General features: G+C 46.1%; 4 protein-coding genes across 5 annotated transcripts; 1 reads left to right on the top strand and 3 right to left on the bottom strand.

The window, feature by feature from the left end:
- Positions 1 to 1,133: 1,133 nt before the first annotated feature.
- Positions 1,134 to 8,308, bottom strand: LOC119553601. Of its 2 annotated transcripts, XM_037864058.1 has the most exons (5): positions 8,269 to 8,308; positions 7,992 to 8,081; positions 6,207 to 6,274; positions 1,646 to 2,331; positions 1,134 to 1,576 (listed from the first exon to the last, which is right to left on the bottom strand). In XM_037864058.1, the coding sequence occupies exons 2-5, from the start codon at positions 8,004 to 8,006 to the stop codon at positions 1,134 to 1,136; spliced, it is 1,212 nt and encodes a 403-aa protein (XP_037719986.1). In that variant the 5' UTR covers positions 8,007 to 8,081; positions 8,269 to 8,308. The 2 variants fall into 2 exon arrangements, with proteins under 2 accessions (XP_037719986.1, XP_037719987.1); XM_037864059.1 differs by lacking the exons at positions 1,134 to 1,576; positions 1,646 to 2,331 and adding an exon at positions 2,644 to 3,863.
- A 2,859-nt stretch (positions 8,309 to 11,167) lies between these two features.
- LOC119554963 lies at positions 11,168 to 11,839 on the bottom strand. Its single transcript, XM_037866089.1, has one exon. It carries the CDS (start codon positions 11,805 to 11,807, stop codon positions 11,244 to 11,246), a length of 564 nt encoding a protein of 187 aa, XP_037722017.1. The 5' UTR covers positions 11,808 to 11,839; the 3' UTR covers positions 11,168 to 11,243.
- Positions 11,840 to 11,948: 109 nt separating this feature from the next.
- Positions 11,949 to 16,460, bottom strand: LOC119554961 (fibroin heavy chain). The gene is made up of 4 exons (XM_037866088.1): positions 16,103 to 16,460; positions 15,021 to 15,158; positions 13,525 to 13,706; positions 11,949 to 13,458 (listed from the first exon to the last, which is right to left on the bottom strand). The coding sequence occupies exons 1-4, from the start codon at positions 16,228 to 16,230 to the stop codon at positions 12,083 to 12,085; spliced, it is 1,824 nt and encodes a 607-aa protein (XP_037722016.1). The 5' UTR covers positions 16,231 to 16,460; the 3' UTR covers positions 11,949 to 12,082.
- Positions 16,461 to 17,931: 1,471 nt separating this feature from the next.
- LOC119553372 lies at positions 17,932 to 19,472 on the top strand. Its single transcript, XM_037863723.1, has 3 exons — positions 17,932 to 18,112; positions 18,171 to 18,454; positions 19,185 to 19,472. Exons 1-3 carry the CDS (start codon positions 17,932 to 17,934, stop codon positions 19,470 to 19,472), a joined length of 753 nt encoding a protein of 250 aa, XP_037719651.1.
- Positions 19,473 to 19,729: the final 257 nt, after the last annotated feature.

The following is a 19,729-nucleotide window of genomic DNA, read 5'->3' as shown; positions in this document are numbered from 1 at the left end:
TCAACGTAGATGCGGTCTTGGTCTCGGCCAAGTTCCTAGTCTCTCGGGTCTGTAATAGAAGTCAAGCGTGGCATGGGCGATCGCATTGAAGCCGCATTGACGGGTAAAGGTACTCGCATCTGTAAGATGGTAGATGGAGCCAACTGGTTCAGGTGCAAATTGAATGCGTTCTTTCCCGCAGACCGCTGCTCATTCCCCCCATTCAGTGCCCCCTTAGATAATTTATTTTCATGCTGCCTGCCCTGGCGGAAAAGATTAATCAAGATTTGCACATGCTTGCATTCATCCAGCCTCAGATTTTCGCCGTGCGCAATAGCATAAATAAATTCAGATTCGTTATAAACTGTAATCACTTCCCGCAGCAATTAGATGCGTCGCCCTGACTCTCTGTCACAGTCTTCATATGATCTTGGTCGGCTATTTGTGGTCTTTCGCATGGAAACATCCAGTTCATTGGCCCCTTGGGTTGGTCAGCAACGTAGACGCGTTCCCATCAAGAACTGAATAATTAGCAAGCCCTAACGATCAGTAGGTAAAAACTTTTGAAGACAAAATCACAAAAAGTAATAATAACTTAAAAAAAAAAATTCAGTAGTCAAATTGTCACTTTTCATAACGGTTTACTGACTTTGAAACCAGTTATATATTTTTATTTTAGAGAAATGCAACCTTAATATTTCACTCCTTTTCAAATGACCAATTATAGTATTTTCTCATAAAACCAAAAATCTATAAATGGGACTTTTGTGATTTTCAGTAAATAGTAAATAGTAAAACCTCTTTTAAAATAGTGAAACAACTATTAAATTGTTAAGTTACTACAAAAATAGTACGATTATTATAAGGAAGGGTAAAGCTACTGTAAAATAGTAAAACTACTATGATGAGTGTGTACTTTGTTGTTATGAGAGTAATAACTCACTGGTCCTATTAACGAACCCATGGCTTAGGACCATTTAAGAGTTATATTAGTCAAATTAACCAAATGGTTTTTTTTGCAGAAAACACAAGCAATTCAATTAAATAGGCAAATTTTATTGGCAATTCGGGAGCTGGCACACAAAATGTTGTACAACGTATACTATAAATCTCATTACGATCTCATGTATTCCAATTTAAATCCAAGTCTAGCATTACTCCGAGTGGAGACGCCTTTTGGGGGCCATGCGGATGAAGGGCGTAGGGTGAGCCGTGGCCACCTTAGTCTGCGCCTGTCTAGCGGCATAATCCTCGGCGATGGCGGTGCGCCACCTTTCCACCAGGGAGTCGCCTCCGGAGATGCGAACCGGGACCATATGCTGTGGGGTTTCCCGGGTCAGAGGGAAGCGAGCCAGGTTCAGGGGCATATCGTTGTAGTCATAGTCTTCGCTGGCCTTCTCCGCTGCCAAATTGGGACTCTTGATCACCAGTTGATTTCGAGTGGGCAGGGAAATGCTGAAGGCAGCTGCCTCCTCGGGAGAAACTCCAGCAATGGCGGTGGCCTTGGGCGAGGCTACGGCCAATCCATTCCGGCCGGAAAGTGCCACGGCATTGGGTTTGGAGGATGCCACTCCACCTTCGCCGGCAATGGAGAGACCTAAAAGGAGATTACCAGTTATATTTAGAATGTCTTCTCTAAAAATATGTTATCTTTTCAAAGACCTACCCACTGGCTTGGCCTCAGCCACGGCGGCATCCTTTTTGGGAGCCATCACGGAGACACTATCGTTGACATCCTCGTAGGGATCCTCGTTGTTGGGCGGCAGGAACTGCTCGTCGGGCGAGAACTGCTGCTCGGTGACCTCGTCCAGCTTCTGTTCGTCGATCTTCTGGTCCGCCGGATTGTTGGTGGCCTCGAGGCCAAAGTTCGAGGGCTGCGTCTGGGGATTGCCGAACGTGTCCGGCTGCAGCAGGACACTGAAGTCCTTGATCTGGCCGGTCTGCTGGAGCATGGCCAAACTCTGGGCAGCCTGGCCCAGTTCCAGCAGGCTGCTGGCATAGACCTTGTTGTCCTCCTCGCTGAAGGAACCCTTGCGCTTGGCCAGCTCCTGAATGGCCACCAGTCGAGCGGCGGCCAACTGGATGCGATTGAAGTCACTGGCGCTGGCCGAGATCGAGCTGCTGGAGCTACTGGCTCCACTGCCATCGGCGGTGGCAGAGATGCTGGCCGCCGAAACGGTGATGGTGTCATCGGTATCCCTGGGAACAGCCCTCAGCTGGGGCTGTTGGCGCTGCAGGATGTAGCTGCCCAAAGTGCCATCCCTTTGCGGACGCAACTGGAGGAGCTGACCCCTTAATCCTCCATAGTAGGGATGCTCCTCGAAGACCAGCGGTGCCGCCCGCGATCTGTGTCTGCTTGTTTGGGGTTAGATATTAGGTTATAGAGAGTGTGTGTGTGTTGGGTGTGATTGGATCGGATGTGTTTGGGAGTTGCCTGGAGAAAGCGGGGAGTTGGAAAAGCATCTGGATATCTACCTGGGATTAGCGGACTACTCGATGACCCAAGGCGAAAGCTGTACAGTTTACGTTTTACTTTATTTACATTCTAGGAAATGACACATTTCTTTGAGGGCCTCTGTTCTTAACATAGGAACATGGGAGAGCTGGGAAAAGGAACTACCATTCAGCTTCAGTTGGTTAAACTATATCATAAGGCCCATTTTCAGCAACCGATTATTTAGTTGAATTTTTTTTTTTGTTTAACTTCGTTGGTCCGATTTCTCAATGTCATGTTAAGGTTTAAGTTTGTTATCCGTCAAAGAAAATTAAGATGAAGCTAAATTGTTTGGAAACATAAATTCGGTTTCTCAATGTACTGTTAATTTACAGACGACTTGTCTTAAATGGACAAATTTAACAAAAACATTTCACCTGGTTAAGAGTTTTCAGTCAGATAAAATGTACCATGATATTGAGAAATTGGAACCTAGAGATTTCGTAGCTGATCAAATTTACAGATCCCAACTGAAAATCGGTTGATGACAATGAGTATATAACTATCTTAGTTGTCCTCCTTGCAGCTTCTCTACGTGAACAGATCCAGTTCCAGATCCGCAGTGGCATGTGCCTTGCCGCCCACACCCGCAATGGCCACCGATTCCGGATTGAAGTAGACATTGGTGGGCACACCCCTCTTCAGATACGCCTTGGAAATGGGCGTGGATATGGCAGTGCCACCATTTCCCACCACCGCCTTGGAATGGGGTTCCAGGATGAGGGCCGCCTGCTTGCGTCCCTGGATCGCCTGAGCCTGCTCCGGCCTGTAGGGCAGGAAGTAGTTGCCGAAGGGGATCTGGGGGAAGTTGCTGTTGCTGGTGCTGGTCTTTCCGGTGGCCTCCACTTTGGGGGCAACCTGTTTTCTCAGCTTCTGCGGGGCAATCTTCTTCAGCAGCTGCTGCTTGGAGGAGCGTGGTGACCCCGAGGTGGAGATCACCAGCTTGCCGGGCACCGAAACGATCTCCTCGATCACATAGTCGGGGTTTATCTTGCTAACCGCCGAGCGAAGACCCAGATCGCTCTTCAGATCACCAGCTTGGGTTCGGGTTCGTGTCTTCTCTGTGGGAAGAGCCTGGAGCTTTTCTGGTTTTTCGATCTCGCTGGAGCTGTCCTCGGCTAAGTTTTCGGGTCTGCCCGTGGTGGTTGTGATCTCAGCTGTGGTGGGTTGATCAGTGGTGGGTTTGGGTTGCAAGACATATGCCAACGGAAGTTGATAGGCGGCATAGTAGGGTGCCCTCAGGAGTACCGGCTGATAGGCTCCATAGGGTGTGAGTTCCTGGGCAGGAGCAGATCCCACAATCAGTTTTCCGGACTTCTCGATGGGTGCGGTGGGTGCGATGGGTGCCCCTGGTGGCCAGGCCTCGATGTTGGTGGTGCGCCAGTAGGCACTTGGGTTAGGATAGTTTAGGAATGGATAGCATAGGGGAAAATGGTGGAGAGAGCCGCCGGTTAGTCTGATAATATTTACAGCAACATTTCTAGGGGTTAGAACTGTGTCGGGTTAATGTCATGCGGGATAAGTGAGGGTTAATGGGAGTATTATCATCTATAACTACTATGTACAGTCTATACGATGAAAGCAAAAGCCCAGACATTTACAAAATACGAATATTTATTAAAACACTAGACAATACCAACTATAGATCCTAACTAAAGGTGCCAATTAATGGCTATTAGGATTAAGCCTCAGACTCAAACTGGCCCGCCCCCTGTTCCGCCTCCTCCAACGAGGTTGTGCCCGTGGGTGGGGCATAGTAGACCGTGGGTCCCGTGGCCACAATCTTGCCCTCCCGCGGAAAACTCCTCGTCTCCAAATCGGTGCGTGCTAGGGCATCTTTGAGGTCAACATTTGCAGGAATTGAAATTACCTTGGCCCCAGGACCGGCGATGGTGAGACTGCGTGGATGGGTGAGGGCATAGCCTCCGGGACCCACAATCGCCGTACCACCGCTGCCCGCTGTGGCCACGCCCCCTGGACCTGCGATTGCAATGCCGCCCCTGCGCACCTTCAGCCGCTGAATGATGATTCCTCCCTCGCGGAGAGCCTGCTTTTGGGTGCTCTGCTGGGCGGTGGCCACCTGGCCGATGGTGTGCATCAGGTGATGGGTCTTGTGGGCAAACAGGTGCTTCTCCGAGGATGCACTGTTGTCCAGTTCAGCAGCGGTGTTCTCCACGGTGTCCACATCATCGGACGTCATACCATCACCAGCTCCCTCGCTTTCATCATCCCACTTGTAATCCACAGAATCGATAGCCGGATTTTTCTCGGGCATATTGCCCATGATCACAGGACCCTCACCCACAGTTGAAGCCGCCATGGGAGGTCGGAAGGGCAGCTTGAATATGTTCTGGAAGGCATTCTTGATGGCCGCCGAGGTTTGGTTCTGCATCTCAGCGATATTCACGCCGGGCATGCGGAAGGGATTCAGGCGATTCCTATTGGGCAATAGGCCACCAGATGGCGGTAAAGTGGAACTCAGAGGGGCAGGAGATGATGTGGTCTTGATGTTGAGGGATGAAGAACTCTGGGTTATTTGCTGTTCAGCTTCCTTTCCACTCAACCTCACGGGTTTCGCCGTCGAGCTAACCTTTTTTCGGTTCAAAGAACTCAGGGTAATCAACTCTGGTGCCAAACTGGGCTGAATCTTCTGAGGCTGAGGCTTATGTACAGGCTTCTCCCGAGAATCCAACCGGTATTCCTTGAAGTTCACGGAAGTTGGAGAAGGAGATTTCGTTGTGGGGGTAGTGGTTCCAAGGGTGGTAGAGTTCCCCCTCTTTGGAGTACCATCCTCGTTGAGGGCCAGTTCGCGGGGCAGGAAGAACAGATGATACTTGGGCGTGGTCTTGCCCTGTTTCCTTGCAGCCTTTCCCTTGCCATAGAAACTATCCACATCGCCTATGATCTTGTAGCCCTTGACCTTGTACTCCTGGGAGGCGTGCTCCTTGAGATACTCGTCCTTATTGAGTTTGTACAGGTGCACGGGTATGACAAAGTGGGCGGGCAGTTGTTGGGCTTCTTGTTCCGAACTGGGTTTGGGCACCTGCACTTGGTTGGGTCGGAAGTACAGCTGGGTTTTCTGTTTCTCCTCCTTGGAGGAGCTCTCTGCCGCCTGGCGCAATCGGGGCGGCAGATTGTAACTTCCTGCCACATTCCTCGTGAGTTTCACCGCCCTAATTGAGGGTTCCAGTAGGGTCTGACCATTACTGCCCGCAAAGTGGTGCTGATGGGCATGGAAGGGCTGATGGGCGGGCTTGGGGAAGAGATACTGACTGGAGTCGAGGATGGGCGGCAGCTTGGGCTGCTCCGGCTGCTTCTTCACGTAGCCAAAGGCCTCGTTGACCTTGGCTATCTGCTCGAGGATGCGCTTGGCCTCGTCCGCCTTTTCCGAGGACGGAGGCGCCGCACTGGGCTCAAACTCCTCGGGAAATTTTACCAGCCGCTGCTTCTGAATTCTGCAAACGAAAGTGTGGTTGTTTGGTGGTCTCTCTCTCTGTCTTAGTGAAGATAGCTTCTAGTGGCTAATGCAGGGGAATGTGTAGTTGGGTGGGGGGGCAATGAGTTCTATGGGGTTAGTCACAAGTCTGGTTTAGTCACAAAGATCTAGGCGAGCGCATCAACTTCTACTTGGAATGAGCAATTAGCGTTGACACAGTCACATTTGGCAGGCAAGGCATTGTTGGTTGTTAGTCGGGGGTCTTAGGACTGGGTATTTAGGTTCTAGGCTACTTACTCGACCGCCAGTCCACCGGATTGTTGGGCCTGGCTGAGGGCCAAAGTGGCCAGGAGCAGTGTTGAAAGCTGAAAGATAAAGGGGTGACAATAAGTGATATGATAGATATGGTTTATATGGTATTCCGATGTCGTAATAGATGCAAGAGGTACACGATTGGAATGCGGTCAAGTCCCTCGCGAAAGTCTTTCCCTCGACTCCTCCAGAAAATTTGCATAATTTCTTGTGCTGATTCGAAAAGTGAGAGCCAGCTGGCAAAGAACACCTGATGTGCGGGTACTTCTCAGCGGATTTTCCCTCTACACATGATTGTCAAGAACCTCACGATCGGCAAATATTTGACTCACTCTCGCCGGCTCTCCAAATCTTTGGCAAAGTAAAGTCAATATTGACGCAACCGTTAACCAGCACGCCCGTATATCACCGAAATGTCACTAAGCCGAGAGGAACTGAGACCAAAGCTAAAGCTGGATCTGATTTGGAGTCTCACTCTGAAGTCGGGGCTCGTGTTGTGTCATTGACCTGAACCTCTAGGCGTCTGTTACGATTTCGGGCCAAAGCATAGCTCGAAAAAAAAGAACTGATTCTGGCCAAGAGGCTGTCGAACCTGGTCCGTTGTCATTGATTTGCAAGATCTCCTGCATCCCTCGGTCTTGGTCTTAAGATATATTTCCGTCCGCTTTCTTTTGTGGCTACATTGCCTTATTTATAAGAACGAAACTCGGCATCGGGTGTGTCTTGTCCAAAAATAAACTGGGTTAATGGCTCGAATGCAAAGTTGAAGAGCTGCGTTTTATGTTCTCAAACAAGATATAAATGTTCTCTTCGTTCGATCAGGTGTCTCTTTTTGGTAAAATGATAATCCAGAGACAATCGGTTGGAGCTAATTGAGCTGAGATTGATGGACTTCAGGGCTGGGACGTGTGCTTTACCTGTCTATACACCCATAAATTGATCAATTTATGAACCACTATCAACACGATCGAAGAGTCGAAGACAAGCCAATGCACCTATAGCTTAAGAACCCGACACAAATGTGCTCTATTGTTTAATAGTGGGTAGTGGACCGAGAGAAAGAAGATATTTATTACCATTTGTTAGCCCACGCATGATTTTCTTACGTTTGTGGCATATTAATTTTATGTTCTTCGAGTCATAATTAATTTTTGGGCTTTTCATGGTAAGTATTCGTGAGGCTTATGGTTATAATTGAATGGTATTGTTCCTTATAAAGGGCGTGCTTGTCTTAATGGGAATATGAATAATGCAGGGAATAATACGCACATTTCAAATGAATCATTCTCACTTTTTAATTTAGGGTGGGGCTAGAATATTGTCACGTTCCGATGGAGTAATAAAAAGTTTTTTCACTTTTCAAAAGGGATTTAATCTTTTTAAGCTCTCTAGAATATAACAACTGGCACAAAGAGAGCTTAACCTTTTGATTGTTAAACAAAAACCTTAATAGAGTTCTTGGCATTCAAATTGATTTGTGATTTTAAGCACATTAACAATATTTGCATATGGCACAGGGCATAATTAAGGCTAATTTCCGTGGCCAGAAGAAGCAAAGAATCGCGGCAAGAACCTAAAATGTCGCTAAGTGAAAGTTCATTTCAATTCAGAAGTGAAAGAAACGAAAGACTCAAGGCACGAACTTGGGCCAGTTGACGAGTTAATGAGTTCAACGGCGGCACAGAGCAATAACTGATTAATTGCGGTCAGGTATAAACTAGTTTCGTTTCGAATTCCCAAAAAGTGAATAAGTTTTCTTTTTTTACTTACAGCAAGGAAGCGCATTTTTGTGACAAATTCCGTTGAATAGTTTCAGATATTTTACTGGATTCTTGGCAGCCTTGACAGAATATCCTTGAACTGCAAAACGAGAAACGGTATGAGTGGCACTCTGAATGATCACGATCTAAAATCACACACACGGTTGCACTAAAAGCCAATCCTGTTAAGCTTTCAATTTACGATTGTTTCAGAACCGAGTTCTTTGCGGTTTTTCTTTTTTTTGTATCACGCACTATAAAAAAGGGACTGGAAGTCGGCCTCCTACCAAGAACCAAGAGCCAAAAGCCAGCGAGCCAGACGACGACTGAAGATGAACTGAGTGCTGGCCGGGCCCAGCGCGCCTGTTTATAACATTTCCATTAGCCATGCAAACGACGAGGCAAAAGAAATTGCCAAGAAAACAGGGCCCGATTCAGGTGTAAGAGAATTGGGCTTTTGGCTGATAAAAAAAGAGAGAGCCGAAGAGAAGACAGAGTCTTAAGCACGTAGACGAGCGCCTTGGCCTGGCTTTTATCTGGGGGCGTGGATCAGTGGGATTCGCTTACACAGGGGTAACCAACTTCAATTGATATGCAGGCTTCCAACTCTAGGATTTCGCAGATGGAAATCTCTTCGGTACCCTCCCTTTTGCCTATAGGCAAATACATAGTATGCCTAACATAACGCCTATTTCGCCAAAAACCATGTTATATGTGCTGACAGGGGCATCTTCTTCACGCTACTGTTTCGCACCTACTTGTATGTAGAATCGCCTGGCTAGAATCCAGAACCACTCCGCTGACTTTGATTAATTGGCCGTTTATTGGCTTGATTGAGTGTGACGGTGTCTGGCCATTACAAGTGGAGTGAGCCTCGAGAATAGCAGCGAAATGCGTGTGGGAAGTGGAGAGGTAATCAGCTCGGAACGGGCCCCAAAAAACATGACATAAGCCAAAATGGTAAGGGTCTTAGGAATCATGCTTGTTGGGCAATTCAATTAAAATGTTTGCCTGGAACTCGTTAGAAAGTTTCGCACAAAGCGGCTGCTTAAGAATCTTGTTCTTTTTCCGATTTGATTTGATTGGACAGCAAATTCGGCATGAAGAATTCACACACTTCTCGGGTATCAACAGATGTCAGGATTAAGGCTTAGCTTCGGGGCATTTTTGATGGGTGATCATAAATAAGAAATGTGGCAGATAAGGCGAATTGATTTCCATGTCGAGTTCGTGCCTTAAGTCATTTGTTTTCTTGGCTGTCCTAAGTCTTTATCAGCCCAGAACCATTAATTTTCCAATAAACTGCGTTGTGATTCGACTGCATTGTATTCTTTTATTGGTTTTTAGGACCGCAGGCAGCCAGCCAGCTACTGATTCCCGAAATGCATATTTCTTGATTAACCAGGATCGAACTCGGGGCTCGACCTTTGTGGCACACGCACAGGCATCGATAAAAGTGCCACAAGATTTATGGTTTCGAATGTGCAGCGCCGGGGGGAGCATACGAAATTAGCAGCAACACGTTGTAAATGCAAAGCCCCGAATGCGCCACACGCACCACCTGATCCACAATTGGAATGCAGCAATCAAAAGGCGATAAATCGAACCCCAGCTGAAACCCAAGCAGCCGAGGAGTTGAAGACCCAAGACTCAGAGACCCAGAGACCTTGGGGCCTATTTATAAATGCAGGCGAAACGGGACTGCTAGTGGGATGTCGTTGCCTAGGCCTGGGCCAATTAAGTCTGACCTTCGGCGCGGAGGAGAGTCCCAGCCCAAGCAAACCGTTGTTTATGGGGGGTTCGGTATGATATGGTATGGTACATGGTATGGTATAATAAAAAGAAACAGCTAACTGGCACCTGGGAGAGCCGGGGCCCCAGTAATTTGTGGTTCCAATGCAGGCTGCTATGCTAACCCAATTATGCACCGCGGCTATTTCCCAGGTGAGCCATTGATTCCACGCTGAGAACGTGGCCAAACGAACCAAACAAACCCTAGAAGTATAATCTATGTCAGTGGCAAGCTTTTTAGTGCTCTGCTGTACGTTCTTTTACTGCATTCGCCGAAGAAAGTTTTCGGAGTGCGTAGGAACTTGTTTCGGGGAAATTAACCGCTTAGATCTCTTGACATCAAACTTAATTGTGACAGTGAAACTTTCGGTCAAACAGGCCTCTGTAATAATTTTATTATTATTTTTTTTTGCAGATATGCATATTATTTTGGGCTTTTCTTTGTTTTGAACGAGTCTGAAATATACCCATATTTTATTTAGGCCACGATTTGGACGCCAAGGCTTTCCGTTCGATTCGAATTATTTGGCAAGTGCGCGCACGCGTCGAACATTTCAAATGCTGTATTATTTTTGGTCTCTTTTTTGGACAAGAAATTACCCAAACCAAAATAAATAAATGCCAGAGCTGACTCAATTTGGCTTTGGGATGCACTGGCCATTTGTAAAATGACTTTGTCCGGCCATTTTTATGAGCGGATAGTCAATTAGGGCTTATAAAGTGCATAAATTTAACGGGCTGACTCGAGCCAAAGCACGCGCCCAAACAATTAAAGCTCTTACAACCATTTACGATCAGAAACTGACAATGTTTGCCATTAGCTATTTTATGCAAAATTGTATGTGTAGAAAAAGAAATAAAAGTATTGCATGGCACCCGCATTTTAAGATTTCAATGATTTAATACTGCTTATAAACTTTCGCTTTTTATAAATGTTTTACAGATATATCTAAGTTTATTCTTGGCCATTCTTTAATACTCTTTTTACCCAGATAGATTTTTTGTAAATTCTTAATCTCTAACTTGACCGAATAGTCAAGAAGATAGATAAGATATTTATATAATATACTTTCCAATTTAAGATATTTATAAAATGGCGCAAAAACTCTTAAAAGCTTAGAATATCCGTATTAAACCAAAGAAAAAATATTTAGAAAGACCATAAAATCTAACAAGTTACGAATGTCGCATTATTACGATCAGGAAAAAAGGCGTCAAACATCATGAGTATTTTTAATGGCTTAAGACTAATCATGAATTTATCGAACGGCTTATTTTTCGAGTGTAGATATCTTAACCCGTTAGCTGCTAGTCACTCATTCTTGGACTTCAGCTACCTGCATTTGCGTTCCCCGATCACGTAGATGTCAGACTTGACAGTTGACGCTGTCAGATCTCCAAAAAGTTGCACTAAATAACGAAAAACACCCAAGTAGAACGAGCAGTATTTGAGTTCAGCTAATTTGTTTATTTACGTGTAGCCACGATAATTATGCAACTCTTCAAAGCCTGTCAAGGCATTTGTTTGGATTCCGTTTCCGATTTCGATTTCCGAGTGGGGTTCGGCGGTGGTGGCCTTGGCCAAATTGCCACCCATGACCACAAATCCGATGCCGGCACCCGCCTTGTAGCTCAGCTCATGGTAGCCAGCCTCGTCGTAGTAGGAGTACCTGCCCAAAACATTTCCCGACTCATCGGTGTGCTGGGCATGGGACATCTGGTGGGTGCTGAAATCGAAGTTTTGATGGGTCTGCTGGGGTTTCGAATGCTTGGGTATTCCTGTTTGGTAACCTCCAGTCAGCGAGGAGGTTGCCTGCGTATTATAGGAAATCCTGGGAAGAGGATTTGACCTGGTTCTCAAAGCCTGCTGCACAAATTGCAGGGGGCCAAAGGAGTCCAGGGATAATGCCCCATAACTAGGGGCTACATCACTTCTATCCGTATCGTAGGAGTATCCCTGTCCATTGAACTGCATATAGACCTGGGCTCCTTGAACACTCCAAACTCCCAGCAAGCCAATCCAAAGCAGCAGCATCTTGTTTTAAGTCTGAAAATCAACTAAACTCTGGGCAGGCAAAGCCAAGGGTTTATATGTAGATCCAAGGAAACCGCAATGAGCAGACCAACCTGCTTAACGCACCCTCCACGGATATCATATAACTTTCGGTTAGAGATATAGATTGAAATACACATATAGGCATAAAATGTATTCCGCTTTAAATACTGTTACAGTTTCCATGTGGAGTCAACCCAGTTTCGATTACTTAACACTGATCACTTAGGGCTAAGCACTACGAGCTACAGATCCAATCAGTGCTCCCTGGAGGCATTCAGCTCGGCGATCTCGTCCTGACGCAGTGCCTCCGAGGGCGAGATACCGATCCTTCCGCCCAGGGGCACTATGTCGATGTTCTGGACATGGGCACGAACACTTTGGCCCGGCGGCAGACCCACATACCATTTGCCCACGTTCTTGATCACCGTCGAGTCCCGATGCCGTTGGACCCACTCCCTATCCCGATCGATCTCCAGGATGCGGTGGTTGGCGGTGACCAGGGGAGGCAGTGAACTGGCCACATCATCGTCGTTGAAATGGTAGTTGTCCCCGGGTCCGCTGATGGCACTAGTGCCCGATCCACCTGTGGGCGGCAGGTAGCCCAGGCCGGAGTCGCCTTCGCCGGAGGCACCACCTCCACCTCCTCGACGACTGCCTCCTCCGCCTGCTGCTTCTCCTCTTCCTGCTCCCCGCTCAGCAGAGGCACTTCCTCCTCCTGCACTACCAAAACGGTTCCTGTTTCTCGAACCACTAGCATTGATCCTTGTGGAACCACTACTACCACCACCACCAACGCCACCACCACCACCTCTCTGGGAGCCACCACCCCCACCATCGTATCTAGTGCTGCCTCGTTGGGAACTTCCCGCTGGGAATCCCCTTCGATCTTCCTTGCCATTGAAGCTGGTGGAACCAGAGGAACTGCTACTAACTCCAATGTCATCCCCTTGGTTATTATCAGGGGATCCGAGATCATCATCTGCTGCCCCGTCTCCATCAGCCTCCCCTTGATCTCTTGGTCTTCCACCATCAGCTGGCTTTAGATATTCTTTGCCACCTGGTCTACTTGGAGTGCGACCCCTGCCTGCAGCACCTCCAATCCCACTTGATCCTGCTGCTCCACCTGCTCCTCCCGAACCAGCTGATCCTCCCCCACCTCCTCCTTTGGGACCCAAACCGCCACCTGCTCCCCTACCGAAATCGTTAGCCAACCGGAAATCCGGATCTGCCAGGCGGAAATCCGCCACGGAGGGATTGATGTGGGTGCCTGGTCCAATGCGGTTGTGCACCACCCTGTAGCCAATGCCTGCTCCTGCTATATACTCCACTGTCCGCTGCACGCCCTTGTCGTCCAGGAAGGAGTAGGTGCCCCGCACCAGGCCATCGGGAGCTCGACTCTCTGCCCTCCGGTGATCTGGTCCTGATGCGATTAGTTTGTAGCTACCAGCTGGTCCCCTTTGCACCGCCATTTTGCCACGCGTTTTGGGATGGGATTTGTACAGGGGACTGGAGTAGGCCACCGTAGATGGACTGTCCGGCACAGCATTGGAGATCTCGAAACCGGTTCCAGCTCCAGCTGCATAGCGGACACTGTGCCGCTCGCCCACGTCGTCCAAGTAGGAGTAGAGTCCTGAATTGTATAAGATTAGGATTAGATTGGATTATTATATTAAAGAGGAAGTTTCGAATAAATCACCCCTTATCCTGTTGCCCGAATCATTCTCCTCGCTGCGTGATTGATCTGGTGTTCGAAAGCTAAAGCTGTAGGATGGATCATCGAAGGGATCGGCCAGCGGATCGTCGGGACTTCCCCGGGGCAGTACCGGATACTGGGCCAGGTCCATTTTCCGATGGATCTTCGGTCCGTTCACGCGAAATCTGTATGGGAAATGGGGCTTTGATTAATTAGCTGCCGATCACAATGACTGAGGGATTGGGTAAACCGCTTCCCAACCAACGGAAGCGGATTCGCCCTGCAATTCCGTGTGTATATAGATCCGATCTGAACCCGGCACGTCGTTACTTTGATTACCCCACATCTCAGGGAACGATCCCATTCAGAATCATCGCTATCGCTGAGCATCTACAATCCACAATCCTATACTTTTTGCTCGCAACTCTCAGGCCAGTCAATTTGTTAACAGCTTTTTGCTTCCCCCAATTTACCGGAGATTGCAAAAAACAACAGTAGCCGAAGCGGTAATGGAAAAACGTTTAGGCAACGCCACAAAAACCCGTCCAATGTGTTAGAACGGCTCCAACTCCCAACGGTGGCTTTGGTGGATTCGCTTCAGTGGCCGCCGCCTGCCGCCAACCGCTGATATATGAGCTCAACTCTGACATCGGGGGGAGATAACTCACTTTGTGCTGCCACTTCCTCCACCGCCAATGCACTTGAAAAACTTACCACTGAATATGAGAACTTAGTTATAGAAATTTCCTTTCTAATTTGGATTTAAGAAAAAATTCTTCCTCAATTTAACCGGATATACTATAAACAACTTTATCAACATTGAAAACGATAAGTATTTTTGCAAATATTATTTCAGGGTAATCAGCCCTTAATTAAAAGCACCATTTTTGTAAATTGAAACATAACTATCTAATAAACCCAAAAAAATTTTAGTCTATACTAAAAAAATTTTGGAGTGCTTTTATGTGTCCTCTCGAAATCTTCTTGTAATTTATTATTTTGTCAATAACAAATATTGCCAGAAACTAAATATGTCATTCAATAAAAGACAGAAAATACGTACAGAACATGCTTTTCAATTTTTTTACGTTTTTTAAAATTCTTATTTCAAAAGTTACCACTGTTTGTAAGGGGTCCCAAACAAATTGGAACCAAAAATTCTAATCTCGATGTCACAACCAAAGAGTGGGCCTTCAAAACCATCAAAAACTCTTTAAATAGACTCTGTAACACCACGGATTTTTAAATGGCTTAAGAACCAACCGATCCCTTAAGCCTCCGTACATATTTGAAAATAAAAGTCTACTTTTATATAATGTTTAAAAATTCTTAAATTGTTAGGAATTTAGTTATTCTAAAAGACCATGGCTCTGACTTCTAGTATCTTTCTTTTCACACACGTATTTACATATTCTTTAAATATCCTAACTTATGGAATATTTTCTCTCAGTGCACCACCTCACTTTGCCCACTCTTCTTGGGCGTCTTCGTTTACTCACCCACGTGGTCCGGCTGTGTAGACGGTCTCCTCGATCTGGCCGCTCGCCGGACTCCGCGAACCGTAGCGACCTCGCACGGAGTTGTCCGGAGTGCCCGAGGCGCTGTGATAGTAGCCGCCAATGTCATCATTTGCATGTCTTTTGGCCGATCGGTAGCATCAGTGTATAGCAGTATATCCATTTTCCATTTGCACCAGTGGAGTTTCCATCGAAGCACAAGTAATTGCGTTGCCCCATGCGTGCGAATTGAAGAGGGAGAGATGGTCGGAAGCGTGTTATTGTTGAGGTTTCGAAACGTTAAGGCGTTAAAGAGGTGCTAAAAATCTCAAATTTGCTCGGGTGTGATGGTGTGATGTTGAGGTAGCAAACATCATTGACCGATTAGACGATTTGTTAGATTTATGACCCATGGCTGCTAAAAAACTGTAATTGAGATGTTCTATTTTTATGGATTGCTATTCCATTGAACAGGGTAAGCTGTTTTACGATATGAACTACAAAAGTGTATAAATGGATTCTCTGGATTGATTGAACACCACTAAGTTTATGATAAGCTTTCGGTATTGAAGGCCGTGGTGTTATAAACATATTATGAGTAAAGATAATAAATAACCAGAACAAGTTACTAATCCAGTTCTAACGAAAATCTACTTTGTTTTTTAACGGTCTATAAAAAAATTTACCAATTAATTAGCAATAATTTGTTAAAAGACCATTGGAAAAACCTGTTCAAACTTAAGTTTTATGGAAATTCTATCATCTTTTTAAGATGTAAAAACATAAACGTTATAAAAAGGTTTCTAGTTAAAAAACTATACATTTTAAACTATATTTATCCTTTTCGATTCCCAACATAAAAAATCAAGTCAATTCATACAATAATTATGCAATAAAATCACTTGATAATCCTTTTCTTTTAATAGAACATTTTTGTAAGGTACAGGACCTTTAACTCGAGGATTAAACGGAAAGTGTAATAAGACACACAGTTTCGGAAATATTCAAAGATCATTATTAATAACACTTTTGCCTTCAGTCCTTTCATAGCCTTTTCAAAACTTCACAATCACTCTTCTTAATACCGAAACTGAAAAGATCCATCCTCGTTGATGGTGTTATATTCGATTTCAGCTCTCGCAGGATGCGCAACGTATCCCAACAGAGCGCAGAGGAACCAGAAGAAAGTCAAGTGCCGATGCAGGTGCAGCATCTTCAAATCGCATTTGTTTTAATCCAGTGCAGAGATCGAAGGGGCATCAAACGAGCATCCTGTCACAAGCACAGTCACAAAATAAATTTATATTCCCCCAACCGATGCGATGCGATGCGGTCCGATCGAACCCCAAACCGAACTGAGATCCCGTCCTGAACTATGGTATGGTATACGTATATGGTATTTAGGAGGAGCTAGCGGCTAGAACAACGCGACGACTACGACTGATGCGATCCAGCGTTAGACCTTCGTATTTAAATACGATTCTCAGGCGACTCGCTGAGCGGTTCGTGCGGCATTGTATGGTGGTGCTGGTGGATCTAGTGGTGCTGCCGCCACTTGTCTCACCTGACCACCCACCGAAAAGAGCCACAGCCACGAAGATGAAACAGCAGCATTTGTGTGCAAATTGCGTTACAAGAAAATCATGGGGGGGGGGGGGGGGAGGGTGCTCAGTTCAGTTGGGAGTTCAGGTGAGAGAATTTGTTCTAATGATGGACACGCAAGTGTTGTTGCAGCTGCACTCCAGCCTGCTGGGTTGTTTATTTTGTGGCTCCTTGTTCGCCAGCTTGGGGGGGATTCTAGGGGGAGATGGAAGGAAAATGGCCAGCGGAAAATGGAAAATCGTGCCTGTGTAGCTGTCTGTCAATTAGCTCACGTTGTTCTTGTTCCCCGAAGTTGCAACCTGGAGAGCTTCCTGTTGACAATTCCCCTTTCCCCATCTCAAAATCCAAGCACTAAACATTGAACTTCAGCGCTGGGGATTGAATTTTCCATTTTCCATTTTCCGTTACCCGGGGCTTATTACAAATTCGATCCAGAGCGAGTCTAGGTCAGTGTCTTAGCTGCAATTTTCGGCCAGCTATGCAATTAAAGGCAATTACCCGTCGGCTGTAAGGAGATGAGATAGAACTTTATGACAATTTCCGCCTAGGATCTTGGGCATTTTAATGAAGCATAATTAGCGTGGCGACGCTGGCCACTTCCAAGTACAGTTATTGGCCATTGTTCTGGGTTCTAGACGGACTGTTTGGGACTGTTTTGGCTGTTTTGGCTCTTGGGGATGTGTCAGGCCCTCTGATTAGACCGCCCCGCTTGGCTGCCTTTAAGTTCTGCTTATAGTTTATGGTTCTGGCCAGCCCATATGCCCCACTACCGCCTTTGATAATCTTAATGGTTATTAGTTTTTTTTGGCCATATATGCAAATTGGGCAGAAGGCGGAAGAGTTTTCTGGGGCCCCCACCCATCGGTTAATTGTGCACTCAATCGGAGCGAGTGCGTTCCTAACATAACCGAATTGTAATCGCACAACCGCAGAGACAATGGAACGAAACCTAATGCGATCGGAGAGCCATATGGCTATATGGGATAGCCATGATATATGGCCGCTGCCAATGACCATGTTCAAAGGCATGTGGTTGGGGCTTTAAGGACAAGTTTCTAACGGACTGCACGCATGGGAAATGTGCAACCAGTTGTGGCAGTTGCAAATGCAGTTTGCCATTGAACCACATACCCATAGAGCAAAAAATACAGCCAAACTGGAAATTCATAAGTGGCGAGTGTGGGCCATCCTGGCCAGGTTTGATTCGAAAAAGTGAAAATGCTTTCGTTTTCATCGCGGTCATTTCTTGGGGGGACATTCATTTGACAGCAGCCAAGGCGTTCGGATCGAACCAATTAATCGCCAAACAGCCATGAAGATTACACAACTGTTATATATCTTGAGTGTGGTTATCGCATCGATCGAGGCGGTGGAATATCTAATTCGCTTCGAGACGAAGAAGGACAAGTGCCTGAATCCACCCAGAACGGCCAGGAAAGTGGAGACGGTGATAGGAGAGTGCCAGGATGAGGTCCGCAATAAGTTGGTTAATGGTGGGCCCTAAAATCTATTGATAGTGTTTGAATACTAAAAGGTTTTTCAATCCCACAGAGGCCTATGAGATACTCAAAGAGCAGGTGTCCCACAAGCAACCGCCCATAGATCCCCATGACGACTCCATCGACTTTATGTGGCCCTCGGCTCACGGTGCTTCCGGTGGCACTTCCATATCTCATCCTTCCAGCCCCAACCACTACGAATATTTAGTCTACGACGAACCCGAACCACATCGCCATGTGGCCAGACTCATGAGAAATATCCGACGCCTGGATGTGACCAGTTCGGGCATATACCATCCCACTTTGGTGCCTCTGGAAGACAAACGCATCGCGGGGGTAAGTAGCCACTCGAAACTCAGACTTGTAGATCGCTTTTCTACTCGTGTTAATGAAATGCAAAAACGACGCTCAATTAAGTTCAATGGCAGCCCAAGAAACAATTGGCAACACCCCCACTTTAGCTCTGCCAGCAAAGCCTAAAGTCAGGGTTATTAGACAATCGAAAGAAAAGCGCAGCCGCATTTTCAGTTGCATTCATAATCACACGCCTCCGGCGGAGATTTTTTCGCACACCTCTAGCAATGCTGAATTTGATGGCTGAAAAGCGCACTTTATGGCGGCACTTAATACACATTAGCTGGCTTTATGCATCAGCAAATTGAATGTGCATAAAACCCTATACTTCCTACACAGAAAGAAATTTTGCAGTCGTAGCTGTAGCTCTGCCTGCAAGTTTATTGTAAAGTTATTCATCTCAAACTTTAAAACCCTTTATGAAAATATCGATCAACTTACTTAGATGATGGGAAATATATGTGTTAAAAGAGGCACATTGGTATAAATTATTAATATCAGTATATTTGAAGGTTCCAATAAAATGCAGATTGAACAGAACTATATTGCTCCCGAGGTGTCTTGTTGGTAGATACTTTTAAGAAATCCCTTTTTAACTTCCATTTTTTACTGTGCGTTGGTTGTAACTTGTTATATGCAATATGATATGTAAAATATTTTTTTTAAATTCCTCAGATAAAATACCTTTACTATGACCTCTTTCTATTTTTAGTGCCTGCTGCATTGCGTTTATGCCAAGAACAACGCCATCGACCAGAAGGGTTGGCCCACCTTGGACGGCCTGGTCCACTTTTACTCCGAGGGCGTCCACGAGCACGGGTTCTTCATGGCCACCTTGCGGTCCGTGAACCTCTGCCTCCGGACAATGACCGCCCGGTACGGAGTGAACCGCAAGGAGCTGCCCAAGAAAGGTGAAAGCTGCGATCTGGCTTTTGATGTATTCGACTGCATATCCGATCAAATCACCGGGTACTGTCTGGATCAATACAGCAAATATTAACTAGTTAGTCAGTCTAGTGTGCTTCGTAAATAAATGTTTAGTGCAAGCTGAATTCCATTTTGATTCAATCATGCGGTGACCATTGGTCTTGTATACCATGTGGGCTGTTTGATAAATTGGTGGAAATGATTGAACATAACCTGTGCCTGAATATCATTCAGTTTAACGGGCAGGCTATGGTTTTTCTTTCGCAATTGTACAAAATAAGGGGTAAATACTGTGCAGATCCAATTTTTAAGGAGCTATTCAAATTTTAG

Source organism: Drosophila subpulchrella, chromosome 3L, assembly GCF_014743375.2.
Source record: "Drosophila subpulchrella strain 33 F10 #4 breed RU33 chromosome 3L, RU_Dsub_v1.1 Primary Assembly, whole genome shotgun sequence".
Taxonomy (NCBI): domain Eukaryota; kingdom Metazoa; phylum Arthropoda; class Insecta; order Diptera; family Drosophilidae; genus Drosophila; species Drosophila subpulchrella.
The sequence above is the reverse complement of the archived record's forward strand: the minus strand, read 5'-3'. Positions and strand labels throughout refer to the sequence as shown.